Source organism: Bactrocera oleae, chromosome 4, assembly GCF_042242935.1.
Source record: "Bactrocera oleae isolate idBacOlea1 chromosome 4, idBacOlea1, whole genome shotgun sequence".
Taxonomy (NCBI): domain Eukaryota; kingdom Metazoa; phylum Arthropoda; class Insecta; order Diptera; family Tephritidae; genus Bactrocera; species Bactrocera oleae.
In genome coordinates, this window is record NC_091538.1 from 44,118,746 (window position 1) to 44,136,903 (window position 18,158).

At 32.9% G+C, this 18,158-nt stretch overlaps 1 protein-coding gene across 1 annotated transcript; it reads right to left on the reverse strand.

Moving 5' to 3' along the window:
- Positions 1 to 222: 222 nt before the first annotated feature.
- Positions 223 to 12,475, reverse strand: Cpr49Ae (Cuticular protein 49Ae). The gene is made up of 3 exons (XM_014243910.3): positions 12,323 to 12,475; positions 5,190 to 5,320; positions 223 to 1,703 (listed from the first exon to the last, which is right to left on the reverse strand). The coding sequence occupies exons 1-3, from the start codon at positions 12,329 to 12,331 to the stop codon at positions 1,436 to 1,438; spliced, it is 408 nt and encodes a 135-aa protein (XP_014099385.1). The 5' UTR covers positions 12,332 to 12,475; the 3' UTR covers positions 223 to 1,435.
- Positions 12,476 to 18,158: the final 5,683 nt, after the last annotated feature.

Below are 18,158 nucleotides of genomic sequence, written 5' to 3' on the forward strand. Positions count from 1 at the left end.
TTATTGCAGGTTTTTTTTTGTAGTTTTGCATCAATTTTCTCATCGTAGGCAAGAAGTTGATTCAAAAAATGTGACATGAAAAATATGTTATTTCAGTATCGCTTTTGAATTTTAAAAATTCTGAAACTTCTTCTAATTTCGTAATTAATAATCATTTAAATACCTTAAATTTTTAATTGTGAGCAAACAATAACCCTCAAATATTATATATAGTAAAAGACATTTTTAATTTTTAAAGAATCTTTAATTCTTCGTTTGCATTTCTTAGTTCATTACACAGATTTGCATAACATTTGCGTATAAAATATACATACATTTAAGAGAAATGTAAATAATCGTTCATATTATGTACTTTACATATGATACAACAACATTATCTTGATTTATACACTAAATTTCCGTACTTTTCTTGAATAAAATATTTAGTAATTTTTTTGTTAACAAAACTTGCATTTTCTTTACGTATTTCCTTTATATAAAAAAGCAACAATATCACAAGGGTCCGAAGCGATAAAGTTCCGGCGACTACAAAAACAATTAAGAACAGCGGAAGAGAGAAAGTCGATAGTGATTAACTAAGTGAGAGTAATTGAGAACTCAAGGGATATGTGCGAAATTAGAGAGATTGTGCTGTGAAAGTGCAAAAAGGACAGCAAAAGAGTAAATTTTGAAGAGAGCGTAGAGCATGCTGGTGATATGTTGTATTTGTATTAAACTTTTAGTAATATTGTGGTTGACTTTCGTAGTGCAGTGAAATGCTGAGTATCATTGTAGGCATAGCTAAGGCGTGTAGGATGCGGTGCACACAACGGAAGTTGAAGCAAACTGAAGTGGAGTGAGTATTTTTTACATTTGCTAAGAGTAGTGGGAGTAGTGAGCAAATGCCAGTTGATAACTACTATATTATTAATATATTTTTTATGTGTTTTGTTTTGTATATTTGATTATTATAGTTTTTTGTTTATTATATTTAACGGTTCATTCAGTCAGTGTACTTAGTAGTTTATTCGAAGCTTTTCTTTACATACATTTGCACATTAGCTCGCTACACAGTGCTTCAACTCACGCGTGCTATGTTGCAAGATTTCTTTTTCCATACCCTTTGTGTGTGCATAACGCGTCTTTGTATGTGTGTGTGTGTGTTTGTAATTGAATTTTTTAATTTTTATACGTATGAGCAACGTGTCCACATTCATCCCTAAGTAAGGGCTTGTCTAAGTATTTACATATTTGAGGCTTTTTAGTATAGTACAGCAATCATTTCGAAGGATTATCATGGCAAAGAAGATATTGATAAGGATATTAGAGGAATGGATTTTTAGAATAGTTGTGTTGTCACATTATTGCAGTGTGTGTATGTGTGCAGTGCGAAAGAAAATCTTTTTGTGCTTTTCGCTTTTCTTTCGCATGCCACTATCGCTTGCGGTTGAAATGCTTAACGACGCTTCGCTGGGGGCAAGCTGAGCAAGTAGTCGAGTGCCCTCTGGATTGCTGGTGGGATTGGTGGTGGTGTGGGCAGATGATCGCCTTGTGGCTGGAAGCCATTCTCATCGTCGGCAGCATAGTTGAGCGTGATCAGATTGCCCTCTGGCGAGGTGTAGCTGACAGAGCCGCGCGCAATGATCACATCGCTGGTGTCCGGTGAGGTGGCCTTCTTCAGGGTGCCGGTCTCCTCGCCCTTAATTCCGTTAGAGGTTTCATAGCTGGCAGAAAGAGTAGTTATTGTGAGAAAGAGAAGGTAAGTAAGTATCACTTTGGTAAAAGAATATTAATATTAAAAACTAAATATTTTATAAAGATATACAATACAAAAATTGTTCGACAAGTAGCCTAATTTTGAAATCATATTGTTGTTTAATTGTTTTAAATTCTCCACGCCTTTGCCGTAAACACATTGCAAAGGCTTTTCGTAAGCGTTCGCATATGCTCAAAACAGGTAGTTGAGATTTCTGCTCGCTTTGTCTATTCCAGAAACAGAAAGCAGAAACATGACACTGCGCAGCGGCAGGAACAGGTATTTTTTCGGAATTTCGCATTGATTTAATTAAATTATATTAAATTTTGTCAACTTAAGTGTAGCGCAATAACAAACAAAATTAATAAATTGACATTGGGAGATTTGCGGTATCACCTGCTTGGCGACATCGGCCGGCGACAACGATGATCACGTAAAAGGCGCTATAAAATTTGACTGTCTCAATTCCATCGAAGTTGAATTAACGAGTGAGTCGTAAAATTATTAGAAATGTGCTTTAAAGAAAGTTGAGCTATAAAAAATGTTCTAATGTAATTTATTTGTATTTTATGGAATGTTGTTTTGAAATTCACAGCTTCTATTTTTAATATTTGTAAAACGGTTTAATAATTCGGGCAAAACAAAAAAATAGAACTTAAAAAAAAGAAGAAAGAAAGACTAGTATAAAAAAATAGCAAGAATATTTTCATTACTGGAATGTCTAATATAAACAGATTAATACGGCAACATATTTCGGCCGAATAAATTAACTTGTTGAAGATACCATTGGAATAATGAAATTAGAGCGTTACTAAGGTCTCTAGAAAACTATTAAAATAAAATGGAAAGCTTTTCTAAAAAAACGCCCCCCTGAAAGCTGAAGTCAATCTTATGTATGAAATGAGAAGTCTCTTCCAATATTTCATCACTTGTTCATCTAATATCGGCATATAGAGGTGCATCCCTTATTATATAACCAAGTCGAAACCGTTAGTTATTGTTCTTCTTGGAAAAATTTGGACTCTCATAAATTATATTTATAATATAGAAAGCCGAAAAATGACAAAGATAATGTTATATCTAGCTAACAAGTAAGTGAGTCACAATGTATCACTCGCTAAGCGTCCCAATTTTCGAAAAGCGGTGAACTAATAAAAAATATATTGAGTTCCTTTAAAAGAGGTTAAATTTGTACTTTTTGGATAAATTTTTGGTAAAAAATTTTAATTCTATATTTGGAAAAGTTTGTGTGGGTCAGAAATGTTAAAAAAATTTATAATGTTAAATTTTTGGTCTAAATACTATTCTAATAGAATCTTTTACAAAAATATTTCCTAGATTTCTCAGGAAAAAAAAACAATAATAATAAGTCATTAAGGCAGGGGAAAGTAATATTAGAGGTGTGGTCAGAAAAAGGGTGTATAGGGTGTATAATATATATTTAACCCTGAACTGCGTATATTAAACTTGAAATGAAGTTTGTAATAACCAGAAGGAAATGTCACATAGCCTATAAAAAATATGTATAAATAATCAGCATGAAAAGCTGAGTCGATTTAGCCATGTCCGTCCGTTTGTCTATGTGTCTGTATATAGGCGAATAGTATCTCAGTTTTGAAGATATTGACCTGAAATTTTGCTCAAGTCCTTTTCTTCAAGAAGCTGCTTATTTGTTGGAATCACCAATATTGGACCACTTAAGTATACAGGTGTCATACAAACTGAACGATCGGAATCAAGTGCTGGTATGGAAAAATTTGGACGAGATATCTTCAAGAAATTTTCAATGGATAACTGCCCAAGGCATCGGTAAAATTTACGAAGAAATTAGCATATAGCTAAAATAAAAACTAAATTATCGGAATGATCTTTTAAAGAGATATCTTCTAGAAATTTGGCATGGGTTATTGTTTAATGCAATGGTGCAATCTTCGAAAAAATTGTTCAGATCGGATCACTAAAGCATATCGCTGCCATACAAACGGACCTATCTAAATTAAATTCTTGTAAGAAATCATTTGTATTTGTGAAGGATATTATAGATTCGGCGGAACCGAAGTAAACGATTTTTCTGGTTTTGATTAAATTTAATTCAATAATTATTTTTGTATTTAATTTTCTTTTATTAACTTGAAATTCGACATTAATTTTTATCATCTTTTAGTCTGCGCTTAAAACAAACAAGTTAATGTGAAGCTGAATATCAAGAAACATGCAGAACAACGCAAACAAAGATAAGATAGTTTTAAATTAGCTTAAAACACTTGCTAGTATATTAAAAATTGTTTATTACGTTGAAAAGAAAACCGGAAAAATGTTGCTTTTAAAAGCTAGTGTCTGGCAGATATTTATTTATTAAAAGTATCAAATGTTGTATTGAATTTTGATGCTAAACCTCTGCTCAGAATAGACAAACTTGTAAAATCAGTATAAATCTACCACTTTATAGGTCAACTAGTGCCTATTTAGCTATTTAGCTATTTAGCTATTTATTTTCGTAACTAATAGCACAAGCAGAATTAATATATTGAAAATAGAATAGCCGTGGATTATTAAAAAACTATGTAAATTATGTGTTGTTCTTGTGACGTAAAAAGAATGTTGTGCGTTGTTAGAATTTTTTAATAAACTGCAATGTTGTGCTTAATGCCGCTCCTTCACTGAATACTACTATAGTTGATGGAACAACAAAAAAAAATCTGAACTTCAACTTGTTTTGCACTCGTAAACTCAGCTACAATTATTTTGAATTCATAAAATGGCGTCAAAATACACATGTGTTTGTTTATGTCAAGCTGCAACTATTAAATTAAAGATTTAGCAGTTAAGTATAGAAAATATTGCAGATAAATTAGCGTTTCATTGTATAAGCCAAACTTGTGTGGCTGCGTATTTGTGTTAACGGGCGTTGAGTAATTTATAAATTTATATGGTCGGCATTAGAATACTGACTATGCTAGTAAAATTGTCAAATATTTATTAAAAATGGAGGAAAGCCAAACTAAACGCTTTGTTTCACGGAAATCTAGTTTACCTTTAAAGTTTAACCTTCCACTCTAAGTTCTTCCTTCTAAATGAATTCTGACAGCTTAAACGATTTATGAGGCAAATCATTAAAATTTTGCATTTAAAATCTTTTAAAAGTTTTATAAGCTTTACTTGTTGAAAAATAACTTAAGCCAAGCTGATAGAAGCGCGCTCCAACGCTAAATATTTTCTGATTTAATTTTTTTTATTATGAAAATTATAAATTTTTATGCAATATGCATATTTTGCACATTTAAATTCCTAAATTCGTAATTCCAGTAGTTAGTTAGTGTCATAACTGCTTATATCAAGCATTGCCGGCCTGATTGCTTGCACATGTTCGTGTCTTAAGTCTTTTGTTTTGAAGTAAACAATAAATATGCTCGCGCCGCAAAGTATGCAACGCTTTTGGCGCTTCTCTACTCACTTGTAGTTGTAAGAGCCGTCTGGTTCAATATTCGATTCTTGACTAACAATTGATGCACCTGCCTCACCCTGCGCTTGTGGTGCAGCAAACACTGCGGATGCGGCGCAGCCGATCAAAAGTAATGTGATTTGCTGGAAGTAAAAGAATTGAAGAACTTTTATTGGTTATGTATATAAAATAAAAGTATTCTTATAGATAATAATGCTGATTTTGAATAATTTAAAAATTATTAGAAATTGGTTAATTAAATAGAAAATATTGTAGTTATGACAATGATTGTTTGGATGTGAAAGATTGCGCTATAAGCAGCGAATTTCCTTCTTAATAAAATGCGAAAATGTGATTCAGAGACATTTTTTACTGATATGATATAACCATATACCACTGAACCGTAGTAAAAATCTTTATTCCTAGTCTATAACTTATTTATAGCTGACAAGATGTACATATAGTAACCAGCAGTACTTCATGTGGGGATTTGAAGTTTAAAAAAAAAAAAAAATTGGTTTACCAAGAAATTTATTAGTTGTTGTTGATGTTTCAAATTACTTTATAGTTACATTTCATTTTACTGTTATTGATTGCAAACAAAAATATTATTATATAATAATAATCAACAGAATACAAAGGCAAGTTCATTTGGGATTTTTCGAAAAAATTTGAACATTGCTCGTATAAACGTTTTACTATTGTAATTTTGAATAGAATTTGAATTTTTAACGAATTTTCCATAAAACTTTCTGCAATTCCTTAATTTAAGTGTATATTAATTTAAATTGAAATGTGTAGTTTATTGCCCCAATTGATTGGATTTTTCTTCATAGAAAAATGTGAGGTAATTTGCAGGGAAAAATGTGTGCACGTATATATGTTTGTATATATGTATGTATACATCAGTACTATCATTTTACAATAACTTGAAAATGCACGTTTTTCATTAAAGCTCAAATCAATTTTTAATTAAGTGTGCTTCTAATAGTGGATATGAAAGTAAATGTTGGTTACTGATGGCAGAAGACGGCCATAATGCAATCAAAAGATAGTGCTCTAATAAGAAACATGGTGTTTTTAGTATTATTTGCAGATAATATTTTAGAGCAAACAATTAACTTTTATAGTTAAATGTTTCTACATAAATAGATTTAGCAATCAGATTGCAAAGGGTAACTGGAAAATACTGGATATAGGGATACTGTGATAAACTGGACAGTTTTGCCGAAAGCCGAAAGTGCAGAGAAAAATCGTTGCGTTGGCTTTAAGCAGAGAAAATGGTAGATTTGGTCCTTTTTAAGAATCTTCGGTTGAATAAAAATTTATTTATTTTTATTTTTAATTTATTGGAATATAATATTTGATAAATTTAGCATGATGATGTGATACTAATTAAATATAATAATAATAATAAAATTCAGCGATTAGCTTAGATTTGGAATTATTGTCTACTTAATAGCCGAAATACATATTTGTATTCTTATATTAATATCTTGAACAGGGTATATCAAGTTTGCCATGAGGTTTGTAACACCCAGAAGGAAACGTCGGAGGCCTTACAAAATGACATATAAATGATCAGCGCGATCTTCACAAAATTTTCATAGATTACTTTTTGTAGATGGATTATTGTTATGGTCGGATCACTATGTAAAACTATTTTATTTATGAAGGGTATTATAGTTTCGGTGCAATAAAATTAACATTTTTCCTTGTTTACATTCAAAAAGCTAAATTGGGCTACATATGGTGACTGGTAAAAGTATTTTTTTTTTTGTTTTGGATAGAATATTTTGAAGTTAAAGTCATCAAATTAAGAAGGCCTTGCCAAACTGCAAAATTTCGAAAAATGCATTTCTCTGCATTGTAGACTCTTTCATAATGTGTGAGAATAACCAGAATATTAAACAATCCCTAACAGCAAACTCCCAATTGTCTGAATGAATTTTAATTAACTACATAATTAATTTTGAGTTATCTAAACTTTTCGTCATACACACACACACATATTGCAATCAAAACAATCTCCACCCTTAATTATGACGGCATAACAAATCACCAACTATTATTGCACAATCGACGGTAGTTCAATAGTTAATCAATATTTTTTCTATTTTACAGTTTTCAACATTTTCCAGTTGTATTTATGTGGCGGTTTTCGTAACACAGTTGCCATCGTGCAAACATTGATTTATTTAAGTGCCAACAACAACCCACAATTACAACTTCTCAAATCGACAGCGACTTGACAGCTCATTGCGATGCCATTTTGAACACCTTTATTTATGAACAAAATCTTCTCCTCACTTATTTGCACTTATATGCAATTGCATATTGATAATGAGCACAAGTGTGAGTACTCATAGGCAGAGTGTAGTATTTGTTTTAGTGTTTTTATATACAGACATATCAATTTTTTATTTTCCGGCTTTCAATGGGCAACAGCAAATCGCATAGTGAGCTTAATTACAGCAATTTGTTTGTTGTTGAATTTTTTGTTGTTGGCGGTATTTTAAAGGGCGTACTTGTCGTGCGGATATTTCAATTTAAGCCGCGCATATAATTTGCATTAGTAAGCGCATTATTTACTCGAGAAGAAAAGCCCTACCGGCTTCAAGCTTTGGAGGCTTTGCCAATTTTTGCATTTTTAATTGTGTGTGTATTTAGCGCTCTTTTAAGCTTTTTTTTTTATTATTTTATAGCATTATCTGCCTGCTGAGTGCCCATTCACAGCGGCTATTGTTGCGGGAAATGCCATTCGAACTCCAAGTGTCTTGCAATTGTTGCCTATAAGTGCGAAAACTTGTTGTTTTTGTTGCGCAAGTCTTGCATGCAAACATTTATATTCTTTAGCAGATTTTTCTAGAGTCTTTGCACATTTTTATTCGTTGCATTCTTACAAATTAAATTATTGCGCAAGTTTCATATAGAATCAAGTGCATAAATTAAAAATTAAGCAAGCACTTGTTCGTGTGCCGTTGTTGCATTGTTTGGATAAGCAACGACCGAAAAATGTTTAAATATCTGCACAAAATATTTGGTGAATAATGTCGTTGTGTTCAAGCTGCGCCCACAAAAAGGTCCAGCACATGTGACGGCGTTGCCACTGCGGCAATGACAAGCAACGCTTCGAAGCACCATATACATGCATAAGTGTGAGCTAATTTTTTACCATTTTTTTTTAAATCTTTTATGGTTGTTGCTTATTTTTTGCGACGTGTCTGGGTTGATATTTCACGAATAACCACACGCAAACTTGTCTGAGAACAATGTTTGTTAAATATATGAAGACATGTAATATACAAGTATATGTATATATATATGCATATATACACGCTCAAATATATATAGATTTCATTGTTTTAGTATAGTCAGCGCACAACGGTGCCATCCTCTGTCATTCAGCTCCTCTTCAGTGGCTCTGCGCCGCCTGCCAGTAAACTACTCAGCCACGGCGCGGTGACTCTTGCCACCAGGCGCTGCTGCCGCGCTGATTTTTATTCGCTATTTCAGTCACTAATCGCTGCTTTTAGCAGGAAAATTGTGACAAAATTGCCCCCGTTGAAAGCGCCTGTTGTGCGCGCCGGCGCATTTGACCTTTTCACAGACTTTAGTGGTATGCCAATTGCCGGTGGATTGGCTGGCGCACCAAGCTGTAAGTTCACCTCCGCGCCTTAAACGCTCGCAATCAGATAATTGAGCAACATTTAATTGTTGTCGTAATGTGATGAGTGTGGCAATAAGCTCGGAGGCTCCTACCGGGGTTGGCACTTCTGCTGCCATTGTTGTACAGCAGAAGAAGAAGAAGATGCCACTAACGCCAGCATTTAGCTTAATTTGACTTAAGTGCGGCTGTAGTTGTGTCCAATTTTCTTGATTTCATTTTAATTGTTTTCGACCAGCACAGCGCTCGATAATATATACTTTTTGAAAGCTTCATTTCCTTATCGTATATAAAGCTGCTGGTTGTGGCAAAGACGTTAATGCTACGACCACTATTAAATGTTTGAATTTGATATCTGCGTCTACTTTACTTGTCTACGTTACTTTTGCCTTTTGCTGTGGGCGTTCGTGTTCACAGTTCATAAATTTTACTGTTTTTATATTTTGTATTTTTCATTTATTTCTTGTCTGACTTGCTTCACCAAATGACCCCACGCTTTGTGGCATATATTATCTTGAACTATGGTCTTGTGGCTGTTGTACAAAAATAATTCTTATTTGAAGTGTCAAATAAACCTGATGGGGTAAGTTTATTTGACATTTAGCTTTGGTTATTTTTCAACTGTTATTTGTGTTTTTTTAACTTTATATAACTTTGTTTTTTTTAATTTTTGTTTTGACTAAACGCTTAGTTTTTCTAATGCTTTTTTATACAAGTTTTGGTATTAAATAAATCATTTTACAGGCCTTTCAATATATTATTTTCAAATACGCATTGCTAAACCAATAAACAATGAAAGATAAATAAATTAGTAATGAAATTAGAAAAGAGACCTCAAGTTTAGCAAGAGAGGGGTAGTCGTGCCTTTCCAACCAATAATGTTTGATAAGCAATGCTACATTTATTCACAGCATATTATAAAATACTCGCTATATATTCAGAATGAAATATTAGTATTATTTTTAAATTAAATTTTAGTACATATAAATAATATAGTTAAGAAATCGGAATTTTATCACATGATAGAAACTTTTTCGAAGCATCTAAAATGAATATAAAACGGAAGGTAAGGCCTCAATGGCTCCTATATTAAAAATACATTTCTGGTTATTTTAAATTTTAAATAATTTCGAACTTCACGCAAACTCAAACACATAAGTTGTCTTGAAGGATTTTATGAGCCTTGATAGCAAAACAAAGCAAGAAAAATTAATGATAACTGACTTTCTTGAGTATTGAAAAATGAAGATCTGCCATTGCAATCATCGCTTGCATAGTTCCTTCCTTCAAAATTTGGACGGAGTCGCCGCGTTTCTCATAAAATTTATACTACTTTTAACATAGAAATTGTTAGTTATTCAATTGTCTTTTGAATAATTTAATTGACCGATTTTAATTTTATTAAATCACAACTTTTAGTAAATAAGTAATTAAAGAGGTTGAGTACTAATTTGGCGAGAGCGTCCTAAGAAAAAATTAAATACTGCAACTGAAATATCAAAAAGGACAAAACCACAAAAAAAAATTAAAATTTAAATAATTATACAACAATTATTAAAGTATATTTATTGTGTATAAATTTATATTTTTATATGTTAGATTATAATTTTCTTACATAATTTAGAAACGTGATAAAGCAATTCTAAGCAAGCAGGTATGTATCTTAGCGCGATCAATCTGACCAATAGTTAATTATTTTATCTTTTAACTAAGTGCTTGCAGTTGAAAAATAATAAATTCTAAAGTTTTATTATCATAAATTATTTAAGCGTGGCAATTCATATATTTGATGACTACCATAAGGGCGTTGGGAAATTAGAATGATATTGTTTCTTTTCTTGTTTTCAACTATAAAGTGTAAATTTTAAAATAATTATAAGAAATATTTGTTGTAATAATTATAATAAATTAGAATATTTACGCTACGAATATGAATTTTTTGCGCTTTTTCAATTTAATTATTTTGCTAATAACAATAAATTATTAAATACTCGCCCCATTGATGTCGTAGAAATAGTCGAAAGTTTAATCCGTTTTAGTAATTTTGAGAACTGTAGACAAACAGTTTACTTAATTAAAAAACAAAAACAATAATTTAAAACCTTTTTAGCTATAAATTGTTTTTTTTCTTTAATCGCCTAATTTAGTTGAAATTATGCAATTAGAACACGAGCATTTAACTGTTACTCTTTTCGTTCGTAATAAATGTGATTAGGTTTAGTTTAGTAAATGTCTCTTGATTTACAATTAATATTTTACTAAAAATTTAACTTATTAGGAATCTTTTTGAATTTGACAAGTTTTTTTAAGGCCGGATTACGCGGTTACAATACCAACCCAAAAAATATCTTAAACAAGTCATAATCGGTATATAATATATAATATGTGCTGTTGGTGATTGTATCATCTACATGATCACTTTGATGATCTCCCACCCTATTCTGTTGAACTTTAACGGGTTTGAGATTGAAAGTATTGGTGAATATCTAAATTTTTCAACATGACGATTGTCAATTTCCTTGAACTTAATTAAACATACATAAAAATTTTCCAATTACATAAATATTATTCACATATGAAAAATACATCCCTAATAGTTCAACTAATGTGCGTTATCAAAAACCAAATCTTTGTTTTTTGTAGTTACCCTTCAGAACAAATTAACTCGATTTTGGTGAATTCTGACATTTTGTAGTATAAATTGATATACATATAAAAATTTTGAAACCCCGCAAAGCAAACTCTTTGAATAGCACCATAAATGGTTATAGCGATAAAGTTAATTATCAATTGAGTTAAGTTTTTACATAGTAGAAGATTAGGAAAAAAAATATTTTTGAGTGCTTATTAGTTTGGCCTACAAAGTATTTGGTAAATAAACTACCAGAGCTGATTACTTGAAAAGCCATGAATGTTTTATTACTTCAACTGTGGTATGTATATTTCACTATTACCATCATGTCGATCATTCGTCTAATAAAAAAATTTAAATCGCGGTTGAATGAATCTTAATCTACATATATATAATATGAAATTATTATTCATCATCTATGTTATAAAGTGTTTCAATTATCTTAACAAATTTTTTCTATTCGATGAATATTAAATCTTTTAAAGCTTAATGAATAGAGTAACATTCACAATTTTATGTGAAGATCGCCGGTCCTTAAGACAGTAACTGCTTAAAAAACTTTGTTTACAAACGAATATGAACACTGATGCAAAAAAAAATCGTTTATTAGTTGCAATGGATTTCCAATATTGTAAAGGAGAATCCTCTTTGCTAATGAAACAAAATAAACGATTTGTTCCTTAGAGGATCTGAGCGTTAAACTTTAAGTTTCAGAGCTTCCTTGAACGATTTGTACACTTTTTATAATCAGTTAACAAAGTGGAAATTCACTTGCAAATTGATTTTCGAGTATTCATATATATTTTACTTCAAAAGCTTATCGCTTATCGCTTAATCGCCACTTACAATTTTCATTTTGTCACAAATTTTTGTCAACACTTGAACACTGTAACGTTATCCTTCGACGCACTGCGTTTGTTTGTAACTAGCTGTCTAACGGTGCAAGAACCCTGCTGTTGCTTGTGGTTAATTGCACAAATGCTTTGTTAATGATCTCATAGCTGGCTGGTGGCGATATTTATACGCGCATGCGATGAGATGCAACCGGGATGAGTTGAGTTTTAGCTGAGATAAGCTAAACTATTTGCGCTGCACATGGAGTGTGGAGAGGTAAGAAGCAGCGCCAGTATGACAACCGACAATAGCGACAGCGGCAACAATACACAACCAACAACAACACACCCATTGTACTCGCAAATAACTGAATGGGAAACATTGCTAGAAGAGGCATCAGCTCAGATGTTGCCAATGGTGGCGATGAAGTCGCTGCGATATGGTGCTGTTGGTGTTGTTGGCTTCCGCTGCAGTCGACTGCGAAGTCGGAGTTGCAGTTGCGTTGCTGAAGGTAAGCAATGTAAAACCCAGCAAGATAAGTTAAATGTAAAGACAACAACAACGCGCCAAGTACTGTAAAGTATTGTATGTTTGTTGGTGTCAACACAACAACAACAATAACAAATAGACAGCAACACGAATAAAATTGAGTAAATAACGATATGTTGTTACCGGTAAGAGAAGCAACGGTGGCTGCGGCTGCAGCGAAGCGCACTGACGATAACGTCGACGCCGACAGCGCTGCTTAGCTAAACAAAAGTGCAAGTACAAACCGTTTATTTTTCATTTTTTGTTTGAGTTTTGTTTTTGCACTTTTTGTGAATTAACTCTTAGCTGTGCCTTTGAAATTTGTCTTCGGCAGCGTCGTAACTCAACACTTTGTCGTTGCGCTTAGTGCTTTTTCAGCAAGTTTTCAAGATTTATTGAGTTGAAATTCGGTCTGCGGATGTGCGCACCTAAGGCCGACGTGAGGTTTTTGCGGTGACATGCTGCCCTAGCGCCTCAATGCCTCACTGGCACGGTGCCTCGGTGTGCGCTTTGTTGTTGGACGATTTGCAACGACGGCTAACATACGTATGAATAGATAGGTGGGTATGTTAGCATGTGTATATGTATGAGCGCACATTTTTCACCCATTGCCCTGTCTGTGGAGCGCGCTGTTTGCAGGTTTTTTGCCTAATTTCATCTGTGCGACGCGGCGCATGCGCAACCTTACGTTGATGAGCTGCCATATCTGATGTGGTGGCGTAGTTTTGATGAATGTGTAAAAGCGATAGGAGCATTTTTTCGCTTACACATATTAACACTTCACCAGCTATGTTTTGGTTTTTGTTTTTGTTTTGTGTACAAAATCGCGTTTATCTAAATTGCACTTGCTCTGTCTATCTTCATATATAATAATATAAATTATAGAAAACGTGTTGCAATTATTGAAATGAAATTCGTCATTGCCAATAACAATTAACTGCGCATATTTATTAGGTGACCCTGCTGGTTGGCGGAAATTTCCGTTTACTATTAAAAAGCCACAGCATTTTTGGTCTAAATTTCTGTAATTAGTTTTTTTTTCATAAAAGTAAAGTAATCTCAGGTTTCCACGCCAATGCTCTGTGGCAAACAAAACAAATCGAATTTTATATTTAAATCAGTTCTAATCGGTGTGGCGCATCACAATGATGAGTTGTTACCGTAAGAGTTTTCTGATGGTGTGGCAGCCGGCAAATCGCCGGTGTTAGTGGGTTTATTTTTGGCTTCTTTCGAGGTATTGCGCGATTCATTACTCGTCGTTGCTGCCCATTTTCTGTTTATTACCTACTTTGCACGCCCGCTGCTGCCATTGTCAGGTCAAAATGTCAATTCTGTATTTTTGCTTCGTTTGCGAAATGTGTGTTTGTCGTTGCACAGTGCGCCAAGACTTAGTAAATAAAGGCGAAATAAATATATTTTTTAATTTTATATATTTGCAACCTAAGTACTTCTCTGAATATGCTTTTTAGAATTTTGCTAATGTAAGTTACTTCCATGTAACTATTGAGACCATATATTCCATTGTTTTTTAATGATGACAATTAATTATACCAAAGTACCAGTGTTTCTTAGTATAACTCTGAAGGAGTAGAAAAGCTGAAAACGATTCAGTTTTTAAATTAAAAAAAAAAAAGAAATGTAAGGCAATTCAAGTTAGCTATATTTCGATTATATAATATATGGTATACTTCGTCCTGCCATAAGTTCTGTTACAAGTTCAGGCCGCTATAAAAACTAAACTATAATACAATTTATAATAAAGTTAATTTTATTTATTAATGCATATATTAGATAAGCGATGTACAAAATTAATTCGAAATGATAATTGTTTCACACAATCCCTCAAACGATTTGGCCAACGAACAATAGCAGCACGCACTGTTTATATTGGTGTTGAATTTTTTTGAGACTCTCCAAATTTCTGTGGGTTGTTCAACAGGCCATGTGATCCAATTCTGATCACAAACTGTAGTTCAATGGATTAAAATCTGGACTTCCAGGCGGCCAATCATCTGCAGCTATGAAACCAAGAATATTGCTTTTAAGCTGTTGCTAGGTGGTTTTTGGCTTTTGCGCTGGAGCAGCATCTTGATGGAAGATCTAATGCTTTACAAGAGACGCCCCACCAAACCATTACAGCAGCTGGATAGTGATTACGTTTAACAACAACGAACATTTTTTCATCTGTAAAATACTTTCATAGCCGTTGACCGCGTGCCACTTAAGAAACCGTTTGCATCTGTTGAGCTTAATTTGCTTCAAAGGCGTTGATCTGCATCAATACATGCTATTCATTTCCCTTAACATAATTTTTTGTTTTCTAAGCAGATTTTTGCGAATGTGTTCATAAACAGCTTTTATGACTGAATTGGTTTGAACCATGTAAGGTCGATCAATTCTCTTTCTGTCGTTAACAGTAGACGTTAGGGAAAAAAGGCCATTGTGCGGTAAACAAACATTCTCAAAAAAATAAAGTTCTTGAGGTGCTCATAATCATACCCATATCATCGTTTGGTACCCTTATAATTACCAGATGCTCTATTTATGCATATGATGGACTTGGTGATATCGTTTGAAATATAAATAACACTAAATAATATGTTATGTTTCCTTAAGCTAAGTCTACAACTGCTTTCGATCCGTCATTTATATGCTTGCAAACTTGGCGTTGCTCTCTTGTCCAAAAATTAACATGTAAAAACAACAACAAAGTTAGGGAATAGAATTCGGTAAAAAAGAGTATGCAAATACCTCATCAAAGTGGTATAATCGCTTTCTCCATAACTATCAAGATTTGTTTTAGAGATTTTATACTAGGTTTGCTAATTACTGTATAAACTTAAAATATGAAGTTGTTTTTGTTGTTTTTGAAAACTTATGACTTGAAATAAATTATAGTTGTTTATAGAAAATGTAAGGTTCGTACTAAGAGATTACTAAAACTTTTTTTGTCGCGGAAAGAAGAATTTCGCCATCAGAGGAAGAAACGAAACACATTTGTGCGTGCATTAGAGAACATATTAGGGCAGGGTTGAAACGCAAGAGTTGCTAGTTTATTTGAACTACTGGTATAGTTGGTTCGATTCACTACTCTCCAATGTTTCAAGAGTATTGATCGACCGAACTCATAATTCAATTCGAAACTGTAAACGACGTGTTAGAGTTATTTCAAACCAATGGATGTAATGTGTTCCTGTAAGGGAACTTTTTTCTGCCAGGTAATCTTGAAAGTGTATTTACCAATATCTCTGAAACAGAGATACCAAGTGCCATCTGAGATTCAAATGTTGAATTAATACGTTAAGTGGACAAAATTTTTAAAATTAATGATATTTTTAGGATTGACATTTATTTCTGTACAATTTTAAAGCTTTATAAAGCATTTAATTAGATATTATGTTATATTTTGTATTTTAATTCAATCAGTAGACATTTCAAAGGAAGTTCTTCGGGTTAGTGTGGTCCCAAAGCTTAGTTTTTTCTTAGTCAAAGTGAAGTTAAAATATATGTGAGTATAATTTATATCCTGTCCTGTACTTATCTCACCACGAAGTTGCTCATTTGTCAGAACCACTATAGCATATAGCTGCCATTCAAACTGAATAATCGGAATAAAATTATTGTAAGGAACCTTTTTTATTTGTGAACGACATTATAGATTCGGTGCAACCGAAGTTAAAGTTTTTTTTTGTTTTGATTATACTTTTGCACAGGAATGATATTGCAGAGAAATCTGCCAGTATTTTAAATGTCAAAACCATTACCAATCCATAATTATTCAAAACTGACAAGGAATTATTTTGCACTTTTTAGTGCCCCAGGCTCAAAGGTTTAAGTGGTAAGTGGTTCTATCAGGGCGGACAGGAAAACAGCCATATAGTGCCTGCACCCATCACTATATTAGGGTAAACTTTAAGTTGTCTATGCTGTTCACTCATGATTGATGAAATTTTATTTATGTGTTAGTTACAATTTACCCACTGCCCCACTGTGCAACATAGCAATATAGGTATTTATCTATAACTAAATTTCTGTTTCGGTGTATGACTCTGCATCGCTGTCAAATGAAAATGAAAATTCGCGCAAGCAATTGCGCCAAGAATTTCGTGACAAGATTGCCCCAAAAGATTTCATTCAATGCACTGTGAGTATCTGCTTTTTTATAGCGTTTGATTGCTTTGTTCTTGCGGGTGTTGCACATTGCAGTGTGTGTTGTTGTTTTTTTTCTAGCGATATTTTTTTTCGTTTTTAGTGGGATGGAACGCTAAAAGGCAGAAGCGTTGCATTTGATTTGACTTCGATCGGGTCGGAGCGCAGTATTGTTCACAGCCATTGTCTTATTGTAAAAATGGGAGTATATATAGACACATTGGTATGATGGGAAATTCGGAATTAAAAAATTATAAAAATTTTGTAAATAAATTTTACTTTTTTTATAACAAAAAGAGTTAGTATGTAGGCGTTGTAAAATTGCGAGATTTAAATTCATTTTAATAATTAAAAAATTTGCTAAAAAAATATTGTTTTGTTTCCAAAAATATATTTAGGCAAATGATAAATCACTTACATTTTTTTTTTCTTACAAAATATTTTGACAATTAATCGCCGCACATTATTATGTAATTAGGTGCGACAAGTTGATAGCTCCGACTTTTTGGACACCAGCAATATTTTTTATTTATTTTTTTTCGAAACACATACATGCATATAAATTTGTGTGCTTGCTTGTGTGATGACATAGTTAAGTAAGTACAAATGTCACTTGTTTCTTGTGTTTGTTGTCTCTGCTGGCATTGCCACGCAGTCAAAATCTTCAGCCGTGTTTTCGCCATACAAGCGCTTGCATTGACATGTGAGTAATTCACGTATATAAATATATCTTCTGCCAAGAGGCCCATAAATGCCCAAAGAAAGATGCAACTAGTTTTTCTACTTACTGTCTTGTTGTTGTTTGCTTGTATTTTAACCATTGACTTGTGCTTAAAATTAGTCAATCGATGAGAGAAGTTCAACTTGATGCACACACATAAAATTAATAATAGTTGTAATAGAAGAGAAGAGGAGAGAAGCAACACCGGTTGTGGGTTGTTGCTATCCGCTTGCCAATTGCTGATTGCAATGACCGATGCAACTGACTTATGTGGTACTTACATTTGCATGTGTGTGTGTGTGTGTGTCGGGTCGGTTGGGATGCCTGCATTTTTAATATCTCAATAAAGTTGATAATAATTTCATTCGAAGGTCAACGTGTTCTTTAAATTCACTTTTTATTCGCATTTGCATCTGATGCCTCACTTGCACAACTACATCCACACACACA

Coding starts and splice junctions, on each gene's coding strand:
- Cpr49Ae (XM_014243910.3), bottom strand. Junction 1,704..5,189: donor GACGGCTCTTACAACTACAA/GTGAGTAGAGAA, acceptor TCTTTCTGCCAG/CTATGAAACCTCTAACGGAA.